At 38.4% G+C, this 19,740-nt stretch overlaps 1 protein-coding gene across 1 annotated transcript in view; it reads left to right on the top strand.

The window, feature by feature from the left end:
- Positions 1-19,740, top strand: part of DHTKD1 (dehydrogenase E1 and transketolase domain containing 1) — a 40,584-nt gene that overhangs the window by 9,333 nt on the left and 11,511 nt on the right. Inside the window, exons 2-10 of the mRNA XM_087823650.1 lie at positions 1,478-1,633; positions 2,820-3,031; positions 3,827-4,021; positions 6,022-6,291; positions 10,649-10,820; positions 13,303-13,501; positions 15,227-15,539; positions 16,489-16,573; positions 17,065-17,204. Of these exons, the coding sequence (XP_087679776.1) occupies positions 1,478-1,633; positions 2,820-3,031; positions 3,827-4,021; positions 6,022-6,291; positions 10,649-10,820; positions 13,303-13,501; positions 15,227-15,539; positions 16,489-16,573; positions 17,065-17,204 (1,742 nt within the window). The remainder of the gene's footprint in view (positions 1-1,477; positions 1,634-2,819; positions 3,032-3,826; positions 4,022-6,021; positions 6,292-10,648; positions 10,821-13,302; positions 13,502-15,226; positions 15,540-16,488; positions 16,574-17,064; positions 17,205-19,740) is intronic.

Below are 19,740 nucleotides of genomic sequence, written 5' to 3'. Positions count from 1 at the left end.
ATCAATGAGAGGTTTCGTGGTCTCTGCACTGGTGCATTGAGGGCCTGGAAAAAGGGGAAATTACTTTGTTTTGCAAAGGCATGTGTTAATCAGGAATGTTATCTCAGATGCAAAAGACAACCAACAGGCTTAGTTAAGGTGAAAGTTAACCTTTGTTAGGGAAAAATGCTGCCTTAGGACATGGCTACCAACCATAGACTGCTTATATTTAAAAAGTTTTAATTTCAGACCATCCTTTGTGGTTACTTTAGGTCTCTGAGTTTGCAAGGCCACCATGCAGGCCTGCCCTGAGCTTGTCAGGTTTAGTATGTGGCCCTTTTTCGTCCACAAATGTAGCATTGATTTTGTAGTTCTACCTATCTCAATTTATTTTTTATGTAAAGTGTTGAAAAATATCTTAAACACTAAGAAAATTAATTATCCATAATCTTAGCACTGTAAGAGTTTCTTTCAATTTGAGGTATTCCCTTTAATATTTATTCATGTGCATAGTTATTTTTATAAATGTATACTCATAGTTCTGTTGTAGGTGTCAAGAACAGCACTTGGTGTTAGTCCAGTGGGGTCAGATTGGGATTGGGTTCAGCAACCTTGGTACTTGGGTTCTGGCTAGGAAAGAATTCATAGCTAAGACCCAAACTACAAGAGAACATTTATTTGGTAAAATTACAGAGGTAGAAGAAGAAATGGGCTTAGGAAACAAGTTACAAAGGCAAAGAAAGGGCCCTTGGAGCTTGGGAGTGAGGAAGCCAATGCTAAGGCACCTGGGGGAGGGGTGGCAGAAAGAGAAAGGGAAAGGCACCAGAGTGCTCCCAGGAGGAAGAGCATAGTGGGTTCTTGGTCTTAATGGTTTTAACTGTAGACATCTTAGGGGAGGTCCCAGGGAAAAATCTCATTATAATATTCAGCAGCTTTCCAGGTGTGTCCTTTCGGGGTTGTGGGGACCATCATTCAATGCTGCTGGTCCTGAGGTCAGCCGTTGCTGGTTTTGTTGCTTGTCTGGGACTTGAGCTGAAATACAACTGAGGCCTAAATGTTATCTTTAGGGAGGAAAGGTCAGGGGGTCCAAACCGAATGACCAGCAATATGCTAAGGGAGGAGGAAAGGTCACCCTGGGGGACAGGTCCCACCCTACAACTGTCCTTTGCTAGGCATCCAGGGCTCTCCATCCTGGTGACCTTGTGTACCTGGCCCATCGATCTTGCTCTGCTCAAGTCTGTCTAACTGCCTATCACAGTTCTATTTACATTTTGTTTTGCTTTTTAATGTCTTTAGTTATCCTGAGATAAATTTAAGGAAATAAGTGTGTTTTCCTGGATTCTGAGTCTCTAATCCTGAAAACCACTGGTAGATGTGGTGGGTAGGAGCAATGCATTGAAAATGTCTAAGGCCACAAAGGCTTCTTTGAAAAACTGACTTTTGTGGTTTGAGGGCATTTCCTAAACTTTTGTATTGCTTTCTTTTCCTCCTAACTTAGTTGATCATGGACTTGCCAGGTTGGTGACAGTATACTGTGAGCATGGTCATAAAGCTGCCAAAATCAACCCCCTCTTTACTGGACAAGCCCTGCAGGAGAATGTGCCTGAAATCCAAGCTCTTGTGCAGACTCTACAGGGACCCTTTAATACCACAGGTAAAGCCCATTGACAATAGACCTTCCATATGAGTTAACTACCAACAGAGGTGGGGCTCCTTTCTCTGTTCTTGAAGAACCCATGTGCTCAGTGGAGCGGAGGCTTCCATAGGGTGTGAGGAGACAGTGAGGGGCACTTTCAAGCTCTATCAGGGAGGAATAGTCTTGAAGTTCTAGAATGGTCTTTCAATAGGACTCATTTCCCCTGCATTAAAAAACTCATAGACAAATGGCCAATAGGTACATGAAAAAGTACTCAGGGAAATGCAGATCAAAACCACTATAAGCTAGCACCTCACACCTGTTAGAATTGGCTATTGTGAAAAAAAAAGATGCAAGTATTGGTGAGGATGTGGAGGAAAGAGAATCCTTGTGCACTGTTAGTGGGAATGTAAGTTGGTACAGCCGCTGTGGAAAACACCATGGAGGCTCCTCAGAAAATTAAAAATAAATCCATGATATGATCCAGCAATTCCACTTCTGGGTATTTATCCAAAGGAATTGAAATCAGGATCTTGAAGAGATGTCTGCACTCCCATATTCACTGCAGCATTGGCTAATCAATATCAAAGATCTAAAGTTTATTGTAAGAAACCATAAGGAATATAAAGTAAACGCTGGTTTGTTACCTCACGTAGTAGATTTCAGGCAAATGACTGATAACTGATTTGGTGCTGAGCTAATGACATATTACGAACTTTCCTTTTCTTTGATATCAAGGAGATTTCCTTTTACCTTAAAATGTTGTTTTGGTATCAATATTAATTCACATTAAAACCAACTGTTTATTAATAAACATTGCCTTATAGATATTATTAAGACATGAACACTTTGTTAGACAGATATTTGAGATAAAAGTAAGACATAAGCTATGTAGCTATAAAGCAGATGAAAAGTGGGTTTGAAGTTTTAGTTTAAATGACTACAGAATCAAAATTTGACATAAAACAGTGTGGCTCTGTGCTTCTGAAGAAAATATTTTTTCTTTTCCTCTTCTAGTTTTACTACCTTATGGCTTTTGACCATATTTTAGTTTTGCTTCTAGAAAAATGTAGATAAGCACTGATAATGACCCAAGTTATTTGGAACAAAAAGCTCTAAATTGAAATAATTACTTTGGTATGTTCTATAAGTAGCTGCATGGTTGATTCTTCTTTAAAAGGATCTCTTTGATTCCATTCCATAGGATTATTGAACATGGGGAAGGACGAGGCCTCTCTTGAGGAAGTATTAGCCTATCTCAACCAAATCTACTGTGGGCAGATTTCCATTGAAACCTCCCAACTTCAGAGCCAGGAGGAGAAAGACTGGTTTGCAAAGCGGTTTGAGGAGCTGAAAAAGGAGACATTTACCACAGAAGAGCGAAAACACCTGTCTAAACTAATGCTAGAATCTCAGGTATAAAAGCAGCAGCTAATAAATGGAATAGGTCAGCTCATTTCCTACAAAGATATCTAAATACTGAAGAGAGGAAATTAGACATTAAATCTCTGAACTTACCTCCTCTTAGCTCCCATTGCCTCAACAGACAATAAAACACACCACTTAATTCTGAGTAGAAAAAAGCACGTCCCCAAATGGAGCTATTGGTTCTCCTCAGAGTCAGAATACTTTTTATATGTGGATTTGTCTATTCACTCTATAAAAGATTACAAAATCCTTAAGATCTTCCCTTTTTATTACCTGAATAAAAAAAACTATGCATGGAAAACAAATCAGTCGTATTAATGGAACTGAATGTTTGTCAAGGCTATGATCAGGACTCAGGCATATCAAGATGACAAGAAATTTATTCCCAATAATTCAGATAGTAGGCTAGTTTGCAGCCTTGATAAAATAATACTGTAGAGCCTGATACTAAAGTTCAGGTACTGGTTGAGGCAGCAGAAATCTGAGCCCCAGCCTCTACCCTAGAAGAACACACATTTAATGGGTTTTCTCTTGGGGTAAGTTATCCTACCTCTCAGGTTATTTTCTCTGCACCCCCTACTGTGGATGGCGTCCTTGGCAAGGCTTTCCTGCTGGACTCTGGGTGACTTATGTCTTTCTCTGGGGTAGGTAGAGAAGGGGCATGGCTGCAGCCACTTGAGGTAAGGCAGGATCTTCTTAACGACACACATAAGCATGTCTGACTTTGATCTAAGTATTCAGCTACCTTCGTGTAACTGATGTGTCTGATGTGATGTCCCATAGGAATTTGATCACTTTTTGGCCACCAAGTTTGCCACAGTGAAGCGATATGGAGGTGAAGGAGCTGAAAGCATGATGGGCTTTTTCCATGAGTTACTGAAAATGTCAGCCTACAGTGGAATCACTGATGTCATCATTGGGATGCCCCATAGGGGGAGACTTAATTTACTGACAGGCCTTCTGCAGTTCCCTCCAGAGGTAAAATACTTTCTATGACATACAGTTGACTGTAACAGAATAAAACTGATGGTGATAATTCCTTTTAGAAAACTGACTAAACATATGAATCATTGGTCCAGGATATAGCTTAGTTAACTGATGGGACCCAGTGCTGCTGGATAGAACGGGTCTTTAGGTTGATTTCCTACATATCCTTGTATGGATTCTTTCTTCTTTCAGGGAATTTAAATGTTAGTTTATTTCCTCAAGGATGATATGAATAGATAAATTCTGTTCTTTGAAGCATGCTTTTCTTACTTCATAAAAATTGTTCAAATGAACACAAAGATCTGTGCAATTCTATACAATTTTACCTTCAAAGAAGTCAATTTTACCTTTCACTTATGTGCAGTTCATAGTTACTAGGTTGTATTAAAACTAATGATACATTGCTATCTTAAGAGACTACCCAAGTGAGTGGTTTTATAGGTAATTGGATCTTGGTATTTCTGTTCAGTCCAACTCAGCTGTTCTGCTCTGTAAGTCTTTCAAAAGACTTGAGAGTCAGGACTGAAGTTCTGAAGTCAGGGAACATCAGAGAGATTTGATATTCAATAAGGTTGTGGCCATTATTTGTGGATAGGCCTCGTTACTGTCCTTTGTCTGGGGATTAAAAATAACTACAAATGTTAAAGGGACTGTTAAAGTTAGATGGAGTGAATAGAGCCCACTAAAAGATGTGTTGTTGTTAAGAATATTAGAAAATCTAATATTAGAATATTATATTATTATTATTTTAATAATATTAGAATATTAGAAAATCATGCCTAGGGGCCAAGCTTTATCACTATTACTCATACTTCAGTGTTTTCTGATGCTAAGAAATTAATAATCAGCTTTTAAAAGACAAATACCGCCCAGCTGACATGGCTCAGTGGTTGAACATCAACCTATGATCCAGGAGATCGAGGTTCCATTCCCAGTCAGGGCACATGTCTGGGTTTCAGGCTCAATTCCCAGTAGGGGGTGTGCAGGAGGCAACCAATCAATGACTCTCTCTCATCATTGATGTTTCTCTCTCTCTTCCTCTCCCTTCCTCTCTCTGAAATCAATAAAAGCCTATAAATAAATAAATAAACAAACAAACAAATAAATAAATAAATAACAAATACCTTAGAAAAGGTAGAGCATGCAGAATAAAGTGATTGACAGATGGAGGCATATGCTTACATACATGCAGAAATTCTTGAACCAAAAATTGCATTCCTAAAATATCTCAAAGAAATTACTCAGATACAAAATTGATTATAAATGATCATATTTGTGACAAACACATCTATATGTACACTGTTTATGTTTCTATTTGTAGATAGGTAAATAAGAAGCTTTTGCAAACTAGAGAAGCTTTGGGTCATTCAAACAATTTGGCAAATTGAGAATAACATGCTGGTTTTGGTTAATACTTTGGTTTGAGACCCAGCTTAGTTATTTACTAGCCAGAGACCTTTAACGATTGAATTTCTCTTGCTTATTCACTTTAAATGCCTGTCTCTTAGCAGACTGAAAATGAAGTGAGACAATGTATGTAGAGAAGTCCTTTGAATATTGGACTTCTATAGTTTTTTAGATGTAACTTGAGCTAAGAACATATGTCATCCCTTCTCTAAATGGGATTAAGTTCTATTATTTTCCTCTTGACCTTTAATGAAATTAATTCAAAAAGTTCTTTTGCAAATATATTCTAACAGGTGTATTTAAGAAAAGTTATTTTGCTTATTGCAAGGCAGAGGTAACTTACTATGTCATGTTAGACTCTTCAAAAAGTGTTCGTAGTTCATTTGATTGTGAAGCTCTCTAAATAGTTCTGTGCATTGGAGCAGTTAGAAGTTTGTGCCTATCTTTAAATAATGGATGGTAATAATAATTATAAAAGCATGTGCATAACGTTGTTTTGTATTGTATAATTTAAACTAGTCACTTTTTTCCTAGTCTCCGTTTTGATAAAAAAACATTTTTTCTTGTATGTGTATCCACAATAGCTGATGTTTCGCAAAATGAGAGGCTTAAGTGAATTTCCGGAAAATGTCCCAGCCACTGGAGATGTCCTGTCTCACCTGACCTCCTCAGTTGACCTGGACTTTGGTGCACACCATCCTCTGCATGTGACAATGCTGCCTAACCCCTCGCACTTGGAAGCCGTTAACCCCGTGGCTGTTGGGAAGACTCGAGGAAGGCAGCAGTCTAGGCAGGATGGGGATTACTCTCCAGAAATTTCAGCTCAGCCTGGGGACAAAGTCATTTGCTTGCAGGTACTTGTAGCTTCAGGAAGTGTGACCAGATGTTGGGAAGATGAGGGAGAATGTTCAAGTCGGTGGGTCTGAAAGGAAATGGCAGACATTCAAGATGAAACGGAGATGAACTTTTGGGAAAAAAATATTCTGGGGTCCTTTAAAAATCAATAACAGATCTGAGGTCTAGTGTTAAAACAATTGACTTTAGGCTGTATTTTTCCTTGTTCGATTTATGAATTAATTAAGGGGGTATTGACTGGCATACCTGCTACTGCTAGGAGGATATATGTCATCACTTCTCTGAAAGTATGGCCTTCTAGGAAACCACATGGTACCCATATAACAAGGCTGCAAGAGTCTGGAGTTATTTATTTATTTATTTATTTATTTTGCTTGTTTGTTTTAAAATGAAGATCTTTGGTATTAATGTAAAGAATACAGATTATTAGTGTGGTTCTTGCTTCTCTCCCCCAGTTTTTCATAATCCAAAAGGTATCTTTTAGAGGTTTGGATTATGAGTCACTTTTCTTTTTTAAATAGGAGTATTCATTTAAATGTGGACCTTTAACTATTGGGAGATAATTATTTGGTAACTGAGATATCGGTAACTGAGTCTTTAAACCCAATAAAATTTATAAATCTATATATAAGGCAATAGAATATTTGGCTGTATATACAGATAAACACATTATCTTATTTGTTGATTTTTCAAGGGCCAGAAACTTGTGGAAAATACTTGTGGGTAGGCAGACTGGATTTGATTATGATATGGCATTGTTAGCATATGGGATCTGGACCTGGAGCGGGTCTGCCCAGGTCCTGCCGATAGTGTGTGGGTTCTTGATTTTGCTTAGGAAGATTTTGTTACATGAGTCCGGATGATTTTTTTTTCTTCTATGTCTTTATTGATTTCAGAGAGAGGAAGGGAGAGGGAGAGAGAGAGAGACAGAAACATCAATGATGAGAGAGTTATTAATCGGCTGCCTCCCCCATACTCCCTACTGGAAATCGAGCCTGCAACCCAGGCATGTGCCCTGACCAGGAATCAACCACGATCTCCTGGATCATAGGTTGATGCTCACTGCTGAGCCACGCTGGCCGGGCAAGACCAGGTTATTTTGAGAGTATGTATATTACAGCTGGGGACTGAAACAAAGGAAGGCCTTAAGGTAGAAGAAGCAACCTGGGAGATCCTAACGGGGCTGCTTTGGCTCACTGAGAAGTAAAAGTAACAGTGATAGAAGTGACCCAAGGTGGGGCTGCTCTTAGCTCACTAGAAAGTCAGAAAAAAAAAGATGCCTTGGAGACAGGTTCAGTGAGTAAGTCCGGGACAAGCTGCCGCTGCCCACTGCTGCCCTGGTTGTAAGTCTCTTGGGGACCTTTTGAGTTTAGGAGAAAGAGAGCAGAGATACAAGGTGTGGGCGTTCTTTAGTGAGAACATACTGTGGGTCCTTTGTTTTCTCTTGAGGCTTTTTATCTTTCTTTGGCTGGCCAGGAATCCTAGGGAGGTCTCTGGGGAAGGTCTTTAACAGAATATTCATTAGCTTTTTAGGGATGTCTTCCGTATGTTGATTCATCAAATTGTGCATATAGATGGATCAGAGGTTATTTTCTGGTTAGTTTTGTTTTTAAAGAACATTATTGAAGAGGGACTGGGATGAAGCCAGTCTGCCCCAGGATAGTCTGGAATATGTAAACCATTAGCTCCTAAGTGTCCTTGGTTACGGAAGATAAAATCTTGTGATTCATTAGCTGGCTGTAAATTGCTCAAGTTGTTTGGCCTTGTTTAGTTATTTTGTCTCAGTTTCCCTTATTCCACTTGTCAAGGAATTCCCTAGCTGCTTACTGTCCTGCCACAGTATCTCTAAATAAAAACCTTCAAATCATCAGCCAGATATTCTCTTTACCTTTCTTTTGACTTAGCTCATTATACTCTAAAATGTTTTAGTCATTTACATTTACCCACTACATTAAGCAGATCTTAAGATTGATTTCTGAAGTAAGAGGTGAAAATGGCATTTTCTTTAAAATGATGAGAAACTGTCCACTTTTGTCTGCTTTGTGTTCCCAAAACATTTTGCCCTGCTCTGTCTGTGCATGTCTTGCCTTGCTCAAGTACATGATTCTAATTTCTTGTGGGAACTCTGAATTTGGAGCCTATAAAATCATGGTGAGTGAGATTCCTGACGCTACTTTTTCTGCCTGTCTTCTGTTTTTCTTAGTCCTGGACCTGCTGAAAATGGATTCTCATTTGTGATCTTCTGTGTGTGTCCACCCCCACCCCCACCCCCGTCATGTTTGGCTGAGCAGCTTCCACCTCACCCAGCATTTGTTTGTGCTTTTGGACCTTTAATCCCATAAAGCTTTATGGAACATAGTGGTGTGGTTTCTTTCTTTATTTAAGAGGGAAAATAAAATTAACAAATGGCACAGGTGTGCTTTAGTGCCAAGAATCCTAAGACCAGGATAAAATAATGCAAGCTATGAACATATGTTTATGTTCCTATTAATGCCTCTACTGTAACATTTTTGTAAAGGAGCAGAAAAGGCACGCATCTCTGTTCCTTGCTTTACTGACCTCATTTTACATTCTTAAGAAATCCTATCAGCAAGGGAATCTAAGGGTGAGGAAACCCTTGACCCTGTGTGGGTCACTGTGTGGTTGCTGGTTGGACTTTACAATGTAACACAGTGTAGAAAAGACAAGGACTCTGGAACCAAGAAGACCTAAGTTCAAATCCTGGCTTTGCTGCCTTGTAGCTTGGCTTGCTTGGTTCTTGTGTTCTCTGAATCTCATGGATAAAATGAGAGTATATTACATTCTTCATCGTATTCTGAGGATTAAGTGAGACTGTACATAATATGTTCCTTAATCCAGGAGAAAGTCTTAGAGAGGTGGGGAAATAAGTAGAAAATGAAGGTATCACAATCACAGAAGGTCTAGGGTCTAGAGCAGGGGTGGGGAACATCTGGCTCACAGGCCATATATGGCCTTCAAAATCATTTTGTCTGGCCCTCCTGAGGGCCAGACAAACCACAGGTGGAACTTGAAATTCAGTAAATCTAGAAGCTTTTTTCATAGCTAATTTTTAAGTTGATAATTTTGTATGGCGTGAGAATGATGTTATAAATATCCAAATGGCCCTTGGCAGAAAAAAGGTTCCCCACTCCTAGTCTAGTGCAAGTCATGTGAAATATATACTATTTCTGAACCTTGGTTTTCTCATCTGTAAAAAGGACAGTAGTGACTTCCTAACCTGTCTGCCGCCGCTCCCCAACCTGGTTGTTGAGTGGATCAGTAGAAATAATTTATAGTGCTTTGGAGATAATGTAAGGGTATGTTATTACTATGTATAAATATTCCAAAGTATCAGTTATCCCTCTAGACTCTAGCAGTGGGGAGGTGTGGACTGGAAATTTCACTTAGGCAGAGGAGTTCTTCCTTTCTTACTCAAAATATTCTACTTATATAAAAATAACTCTCCACAGGACATTAACGTGTCATTAAAAATGAACTTCTAAATATTTTTTCTTAATTTATATTTAGGTATTTTAATTCTGTTACTATTAGAGCCACAAAGACTGCTTTAAGTTAGGGCATATCAGATAATTTTATTCTTTAGTTCAGTATCTTGGCTGTTTATAATTGTCTTTTTAGCACAAAGTCTGTATTATACTTCTAAGGGCTTATATTTTCTTTTAAGATCTACATTTTCCTCCTTATTTGCTTTCAGCTTTTCTAAAAAAAAAAAAAAATTTCCCCCTTCTCTGCCACCTTTTGTTTACCAGGTTTTGTGATATTATGACCTAGCAGACTTCAAATGTTCTAGAAGAGTAGCATATTTTAGACATTCTCTCATAATAATATTTTATTTTTCCCCTCAAAGCATCCTGTTTCTCTTTTTGTTTTTGGGGAGGGGGGTGGAGGGTTTGATTGGGCAAGAGGGAGCGTTCAAAGCCATGCACTGTTCCTTATATCTCGCAGGCTGTTTCCATGAAAGTTCTACTAGGGCTGATTTTCTTTTCTGCACCTCCAACAGCCCTTCCTCCTATGGTGCTGCTGTGTGTACTAGACTGTTGATGAGTATACTAGAAGTGATGGGTATAGGTACTGATATGGTGTGGAAGGAATAGGTCAACTGGTAGTGGCTGCAAGAGGAAAAGAACTGATTTAGCATCTTCAAAAGATGCTTTAGGTCAGCATAACTATTCTAGAAAATCCTACAACCAGCAAATTTTTAGGAAGGCAGGGGAACAGTGAAAGGGTGTTTGTTTTTATTCCTGTTATTATTTGAAAACAATTTATTCCAGTCTGAAAACCTAAATTTCTCCATCGCTTATGTTCCTTTTCTTTTTTTTCTCCCCTATAATTTAGGTTCATGGTGATGCTTCTTTCTGTGGTCAAGGGATTGTTCCTGAAACATTTACGCTCTCTAATCTCCCACATTTCAGAATTGGTGGAAGTGTCCATCTGATTGTCAATAACCAGCTGGGTTATACCACTCCGGCAGAAAGAGGAAGGTCTTCCTTATACTGTAGTGATATTGGTATGTAACACAGAATTGTTGGTATTGCTGGGTCAGACATGGAATTTCTAGAGAAACTTCTAGTTCACTTGGAACAGTGAGCCTCACTGGTTATCCCATTTTAAATTTTGGATCAGACACAGTCAATAGTCACTGTCAGTGTTGTTAGTTAATATTCCTTTTAAACTCTGAGTGTAATCTTTATATCCAAGGAAATAAGACTAGAATGGAACTTACAATGTGCAATCTCAAATTGCTTAAATATCCAGTTGAATGATCTGGTGGAAACGAGAGATTGGCACAATTAGTCAGCATTAAAGTAATTGTCTTTAGGATGTTCAAACTTGGAGTACTCAAATCTTAGTCAAAAAGGATATGTTCAATTCAATAAGGGGGTAATATCTAAAATATATAAAGAACTAATACAACTTAATAATAAGAACAATCCGATTAAAAAATGGGCAGAGGAACTGAATAGACATTTCTCCAGAGAAGATATACTAGTGGCCAACTGGCACATGAAGAGGTGCTCAGCAGCACTAACCATCAGGAAAATGCAAATCAGAGCCACAATGAGATATCACCGCATACCTCTTTGAACAGCTATCATCAAAAAGACAAGAGACAACAGGTGCTGGCAAGGATTTGGCAAAAAGGGACTCTTATACACTGTTGGTGAAAATGAGAGTGTAAACTAGTCCAACCACTATGGAAAACAATATGGAGATTCCTCAAAAAATTAAAAATAGATCTATCATAAGATCCAGAAATTCTACTTCTGGATATGTATGCAAAGGAAATGAAAACAGGAATTCAACAAGATATCTGCACTCCATGTTTATGGCAACATTATTCATAATGGCCAAGATATGGAAGCAACCCAAATGTCCATCACTGAATGACTAGATAAAAAAATGTGATATATATACACATGGAATATTATTCAGTCATGAGAAAGGAAGATATCCTGCCATCCATTTGTGACAACATGGATGAACTGTTAAGCACATTATCCTAAACAAGATAGGTCAGACAGAAAAAGACAAGTATTGTATGATATCACTTATATGTGGTATCCTAAAAAAAAGTCAAAGCTGTAAAAAAAAACAGTGAAATGGCAGTTACCAGGGGCGTCAGGGGTGGGGGATAAGATTGATGGTGTTTAAGGGTATAAATGAGTGAATAGTAATTGAATAGTAAATAAGCCGTAGAGATCTAATGTGCAGTATAATGAATATAGTCATTAATATGCATTATAGTGATATCATGTGATAAATATTGCTTTAGTGGCAATCATCACAATATATAAAGTATCAAAGTAATATTCTATATATCTTGAATTTACAAATTTTAACTTGCCAAATATACATATATATATGCACATATGGATATGTTCAGCTGCTAAATTTGGCCAAGTAGTCTGGTTAGACATCAGATGCAAAGAAGCAAGGTTGCCTTGTTTTAACCTATGAAAATTGGCAGTGTTATGAGAAATGCAGGATTTTAAAATACATATATATATTTAAATTATATTTATTGATTTTTAGAGAGAGAGAGAGAAAGAAAAAGAAACATCAATGATTTGTTCCACTTATTTATGCATTCATTGGTTGCTTCTTGTATGTGCCCTGATTCGGGATCTAACCTGCATCCTTGGCATATCGGGTGGACACTCTTAACCAACTGAGCTACCCAGCCAGGGCAGAAATACAAGGCTTTTATTACTCAGTCCCTGTTTCACAGAATTATAGGAACTGTTAGACAGTAGGAGCATTTCTCTTTTAGATCCAGAGCCTGGCCTGGGTGCTTTTTGGGGCTATGTGAATTTTTTGTGATTAGTTAGAGATATAGAAAACTCGATTTAAAAAATATATATATATCTTTATTGATTTCAGAGAGAGGAAAGGAGAGGGAGAGAGAGAGATAGAAACATCAACGATGAGTCATTGATCAGCTGCAGCTCGAAACCTGGGCATGTGCCCTCACCAGGAATCGAACCCCAATCTCTTGGATCCTAGGTCGACTCTCAACCACTGAGCCACGCCCAGCTGGGCCAGAAAACTCATTCTTGAATTTCTCTTTGGAGAAAATCCAATTTTTTCTAGAATGCATCTTCTCATGACCCTTTATCTTAGGAGGAAAAATAATAGTAATAATGACAATAACAAAATAAATGTTAATTATTACACACCATGCACTGTTAAGCACTTCATATGCATTAACTCATTTAATCTTTACAACAATGCTAAGTGGTAGGAGCTGTTATTCTAGTGTTAAAGATGGGGAGACTGAGATTCATAACTTTACCAAGGTAACACAATAAGTCACACAATTGTGACTTGAATTCACTCTTGTCAGCCGAACTCCAAAGTTTGGGTTACCAACCAACCCAAACTATCTTTGAGGATGTGGGCTGCCTCTCCACACAGGCAACAGGACTTGGCGCTGGGCTAATGTCATCTGGGTGAACTGGCCCACTTCATCTTGGTCTTCTCTGCCTCAGGGAAGCTTGTGGGCTGTGCCGTCATTCATGTCAATGGAGATAGCCCAGAGGAGGTGGTCCGTGCCACACGGCTGGCCTTTGAATACCAGCGCCAGTTCCGGAAGGATGTGATTGTTGATTTGTTATGCTACAGACAGTGGGGCCACAATGAGCTGGACGAGCCCTTCTTCACCAACCCAGTCATGTACAAAATCATCAGGTACAATTAATTATACACCTTCATTTAATATACCCTCTTCTCCATAGTGCTCACATGATTTTTATTAGACACTCTCAATTAGAATGACCAACTTTCCTGGTTTGCCTGGGATGTGAAACTTTCAATGCTAAAACTGGGACTCCAAAGTCCTGGGCAGACTGGGATGGTCAACCTATGAGGTTAGGAAAGCTCCCCATATTCTCCAAACTACATGTTTCCTCAATGAGCAGACAAAGGGGGCAACTTAACAACCTCATTTAGCAGATGGGAAGATGGAATAGAAGGACTTAGGCAGAGCTTTGCCTGAAGTTACTTAGTACAGCATTGACAGGGTGAGAAACAGAATCTCCATGATCCACTTCTGCAAACTACAGATGGGGACCTACTCTGTGCTTTGGCAAGATGTTACATGATGGATTTTAATGAATGTCCAGAACTGTGTTGTCCAATATAGAAGCCACTTAAGTGGTTACTGAATGCTTGAAATGTGGTGAGTCTTCATGGAGAAGTGCTGTGAGTGTAATCAACACACCGGATTTCAAAGACTTAATATGAAAAAAGATGCTAACTATCTCAATAATAATTTTATATTGATTAGATATTAAAGTGACAATATTTCGGATATGTTGAATTAAATAAATGTGATTAAAATTAGTTCCGCCTGTTTCTTTTTACCTTTTCTAATGTGACCACTAGGGAATTTAAAATCCACATTGGCTTGTATTATATTTCTGTTGGACGGTGCTGAGTCGGAGGGTTGATGTGATAGAGAGAAATGTCACTTTGAATTTTCTTTTTATTTATTTTTAAATATATTTTTATTTCAGAGAGAAGAAGGGAGAGGGAGAGGTAGAAACATCAATAATGAGAGAGGGTTATTGATCAGCTGCCTCCTGCACGCCCCCTGCTGGGGATCAAGCCCTGATGTCCTGACCTGGAGTTGAACCTCTATCTCCTGGACCATAGGTCGATGCTCAACTGCTGAGCCACGTTGGCCAGGCATGGAATTTCCTTTTTAGATACTAGAAAGTGAAATAGATCCCTCTTCTCTGCTTTATTTCCTCATATGCATAAATTAAAGCAGAGGAAAAAACGTGGTGACATTTTATGAACCTTTTAGGTGATAGGTAGCAGGCTGCTCTTGGAAGAACAAACCTGCGTTCTCTATTTAGCTCTGAGCTTAGCAGCTGAATTACTTTTAAAGTGTTAAGCAAATATAGAGTGGCAGTCTTATTACTGTTGTTATAAAACCCAGGAGCTGAATAGGTATAGGATTCTTAAAGACACTTGAAACAGATGTTGACAGCCTTGGGTTTAATACTTTTTAAAACAAAGGAGTGCTGAATGGGTAGATTATGTAGGTCAGTTCTGTGAATAACTGAATTTGCCAATTGATAGAAAAAATACTAATTATTTATACCTAATATAGACAAAAATTCATAAAGATACATTTGTTTTCCTTGCCTGGATGAAGTTGTTACTCACCACTGCCTTTTTGAAAAAAAATAATTTATCGGAGTGAAAGTCACATGACATAAAATGGACCATTTAAAATTTGGTAGCATTTAGTACATTTGCAATGTCATACAACCACCTAGTTCCAAAGCATTTCCTGAATGTCTTTTTACAGCGATGACATTCCACAATACCTTTGACAATGACTGTATCTGTCTCTCTTTGATTTTTACAAATCAGATTGATTGATTCCCCCTCTTTCTTGGACAGAGCCCGAAAGAGCATTCCAGACACATATGCAGAGCACCTTATTGCCAATGGACTCATGACCCAGGACGAGGTGTCAGAAATCAAATCCTCCTACTATGCAAAGTTAAATGACCATTTAAGTAACCTGACCCACTATAGCCCCCCTGCCACTCACCTGCAGGCCCACTGGCAGGGCCTGGTTCAGCCAGAAGCTCAAATTACCACCTGGAACACAGGTGTGCCCCTAGACCTCCTTCGGTTTATTGGTGTCAAGTCAGTGGAGGTGCCGGAGGAACTCCAGATGCACAGTCACCTTCTGAAGATGTATGTTCAGGTGGGGAGCCCTGAAATCTCCGGTTATTGTTTGTTTTTTGTGCAGCAAAGGAATTGATAGGTTCCTTTGGTTGGCTAATTCATTTGACAAATATTTATTGTGTGTTATTATGTTCTAGGGACAGATCCTGGGGGTGTTTTGGTACTGATTGTCAATTAACTCAGATTTTGTCTACTTCTCTTATTCATTCATTCATTCATTCATTCATTCATTCATTCATTCATGCTTAATACATTAAATGTGCATGTACTACTTGCACATTATTAAATATACAGCAATACCAGGATGGTTGTTTGGATTTTTTTGACCAGAAAACACTTATATTCTTTTGGGTGGCTTAGACATAATAAATAAAAATCAACACCTCCTCACCCCCTGTCCCCGAGTCAGCTATTTAGACCCTGAATCATGTTTAGGTTTTACATATTGTCTCATGTGAAATATAGATGTGACAAACCCTCCTGGTTTGCCTGGGACTCAGGGATTTCCTGGAATGCAAAACTTTCAGTGTGAAAACAGGAGAACAAGGAGTTAAAGGCCTTTATCTTTCTTAAACTTGGATGAAGAAATTTTGCCCTTTGAATTATTTTCAAAACACTAACTTCACTTTGGGATTTTAATTATAGGTATAGAGACTATTAAAACAAACTACATGCTCACCATCCAGGTGAAGAAATAAAGTATTATAAATACAGTTCCCCGTGAGCCCCCCTGCTGCCATCTCTCATGCATCCGCAGGGTTAACAACTAACCTGAGCACCTGTGTGCTTTGCCTGTTTTAAAATGCCATATGATTGCATTCAGACTTTCATATATTCTTCTGCACTTTTCATTTTGTTTAATATTATGTTTTTGGTACTTCCCATTGTTGCATTACATTTTTTGAACTCTGCGATAAAGGATAATGGACTCTTAAAAGTTTCTTGTTTTCTCCCCTTCAATTTTACAGTCTAGACTGGAGAAGGTGATAGAGGGAACCAAGTTAGACTGGGCCACGGCAGAAGCTCTTGCCTTGGGCTCATTACTTGCTCAAGGTAAGAAGTTTCTGGTTAGCTGCACAGTTGGTAGGGGATGCTTTAATATGATGTTTATTACATGTGGTCCTTGCAGATTTTTGATTTTTAACTGACAACTACATCCTATTATTTTCATTGATGAGAGATTCTAAAACATGTTATCTTTTCTTACCTGACAATATTATTTAATCTTAGTATGTGTCATGTTGACAACCTTCATCAGAGAATAGAGCAATTATACCTGGAAAAAAAGGGCTCAGGGCTGGATGTATTAGAAAGATATTTTCCTCTAAAAATTGTAGGGCAAATGAATACTCTCCATGCTTAACAATCTCACCTTGACTACAGACTTTTGCATATAGGACTGGTATATTTTAATAAGGATAATCTATTTTGCTAAGGAAAAGTCTCAGGATACGCTGATGTATAAGAATTCAGGGTCACCATGTCTTATTATTACTAGGTTATTCATGGGAATCTGGATTTTTCCCCTCTCTTGCTTGCTTAAGGTTTTAATGTCCGCCTGAGTGGCCAAGATGTTGGCCGTGGAACATTTAGTCAAAGGCATGCAATGGTTGTTTGCCAAAAGACTGATGACACCTACATCCCTCTGAACCATATGGACCCTAATCAGAAGGGGTTTCTAGAGGTAAGATGCTTCCTTATCTATTGTAAAATCCAGATGCTGATAATTATAGTTAAGGATTCTTAAAGCAACTAGGGGTTCAATGCTTTTTGAAGTAAAGGGATGCTGAGTGGATAGACTATAAGTCTATGAATTTGGAATAGAAGTAACATATTAGCAAGTAGACTAGTCATTTTACTCTGGCTACTTATCTGTAATCACATAAATGTCAAAGGGATGTTCATTTTGTCAATCAAAAATTGACATTATAGACTGCATATTGCTGGAGTCATTAAAGTAAACCTAAGGTGTGAGTAGTTAGTCAACATTTCTTTCCTATTTAAAAAAAATCATTTTATCAAGTTACCTTATTCCCTAAGGTTCAGAAGGCTTGAATATATCCACTGCCACATATTTCCATGTGTCAGTCACTGTGCTATACTCATTAGAGTCAAGGTTAGAGGCTTGGTCATCTCATTTATGTCTCTCCAATAACTAGCATATGCCGGGCATGAGATGTTTATTAAAATAAATTTTCCTTTAAGGTACAATTAATGGTTTGTCCTCTTTTTTCCTACTCTAGCCATTTGAGAGTATGACTTTGAGTTCATTGATATCAATATTTGTAAAAAAGTTTACTTGTCAAAAGAAAATTTCCAGGAAGATGACTTAAAGTACATAGTGCTTAGCTTTCCTTTAAGTCAGTCTAAAGTCCACCCCTGTGTCAAATCAGATTGGTGATCTAGATACTGAAATGTTTACTATTATGCCCCCCACCAATGACTTTTATTGAATTGTAATTTGATATATAGTATCAATTAGCTTTAAATATTAGTATTCAAAAAGCCCTAATTAAATGCCTTGCCTCTTTTATGAGGAAGCTATCAAAGATTTTATTATCTAGTACCATGTATTTTATATGAAGACCCTGGGAGAAACACCTGATTGATCTTGGTTTGCCTTTATTGTGTGTACACCATGAATTCTGCAACTAACCAGCATTCTCTTATCAATAGTGGCTTTGATAAAAATCAGAAAATAAAACAATATATGCACTTTTCAAAAAAATATATAATGCTTCTATGAAGGGGTAGAGGCCACACTAGCCTTGATAAAAGTGAGTAGGTTACTAGGTTATGTCTTTTCCCCAACTCTGTTCTGTTTCTCAATCTTAATTTCTCTTCTTTCCTTGCACTTAGTTTGCACTGTCATGTTATATATTATGTATACTTACAAGCCATCTTAAATACTTTTTTGGAATAAATAAAATCATCATTGGATTCAAGAAAATAAGGTATACTAGTGTACAAAGTACAGTAGATGCACAGGAGGAGGAAAGGTTATCCTCCTTGGGGAAATCAGCAAAATCTTGGCAGGGAAGCCAGATTTCAGCTGGGATTTGAAGGACATCACTAGTTGCTGTTCTAACACATGTAGGGAGAACATTCAAATGGACACCGTAGCACATAAACTGAGAAATAAGAGGAACTGACATGCTCAGGGAACTACAAATAGCTTCATATGACTGGAGATTAAACTGAAAAGTGGATATGAGAGTTAAAAAAGAGGAGATAAGCCAGAAAAAACTATCCACATAGTTTGGGTACTATGTAAAGAGAAACAATGGGGGAATTCTGATAGGTGGTCTGATTTTCATATTAGAAAGATAACTCCTTAGGAGCCTAGGTTGAAAAAAGAATGAGGCCCTTCCTGGCTGGTGTTGGCTCAGTGGTTAGAGCATCAGCTGGTGCACCGAAGGGTCATGGGTTCAATTCCCGGTCAAGGGCGCGTTCAATCCCTGGCCACAGTCCAGATGCATGTGGGAGGCAACCAATCGATGTGTCTCACATTGATGTTTCTCTCTCTCTCTAGTATACTCTAACTTCTGCTTTCATAACTCCCCTAAAATAGTTCTACATAAAAATGAGATAGTCAAATTAACACAGAAAAAAAAAAGCTCTACATGAGGTCAACCCTTGACCTTCTAGTTGCCAAATCCAATGACCATGCTATTCTTCCTCTTATCTGACTCCTCCATCCTTGAGTTCAATCACACAGTGACTCTAGTTCTCCTGCTTTCCTGGCTGCTCTTTAGGGAAATACTTTTCCTATGATAGTCACTTAAATGTTGGTTTCCCCAAGACTCTATCCTTTGGCCATGTTCTCATTCTGCTGTCTCTCAGGGAGGTTATCCCACCCCTTCGGTTTCAAACACTCATACATCCCAATTACTTCCAAATCTAGATCTCAAGGCCAGATTCTTGCCTTAGCTCCAGGTATACTTCTCTAATAGAAACCTCTATGTCATTCATTCCCCTCACTTCCCTCTAAGCCAGATGTCCAAAACTGAATTCATCATCTTTCCTTACCAAACCTGCGCCCTCTTCTTTGCTCTCTGTTTGGGTGAATGCTGTCATCATATACCAGTTGTCCAAGTCACAAAGCTAGAAAATAACTGACACTAGTCTTTCTTCTTCATTTCCTACATCTACCACTAAGTCCTTTAACTGAATAGTTCTCAAATCTGGTACCATCTTCCATCTGCACTGTTACTGCCCTA

The sequence above is a fragment of the Miniopterus natalensis genome, chromosome 1 (genome assembly GCF_054644295.1).
Source record: "Miniopterus natalensis isolate mMinNat1 chromosome 1, mMinNat1.hap1, whole genome shotgun sequence".
Classification (NCBI taxonomy): Eukaryota; Metazoa; Chordata; class Mammalia; order Chiroptera; family Miniopteridae; genus Miniopterus; species Miniopterus natalensis.
This window is presented reverse-complemented; position numbering and strand designations above follow the sequence as displayed.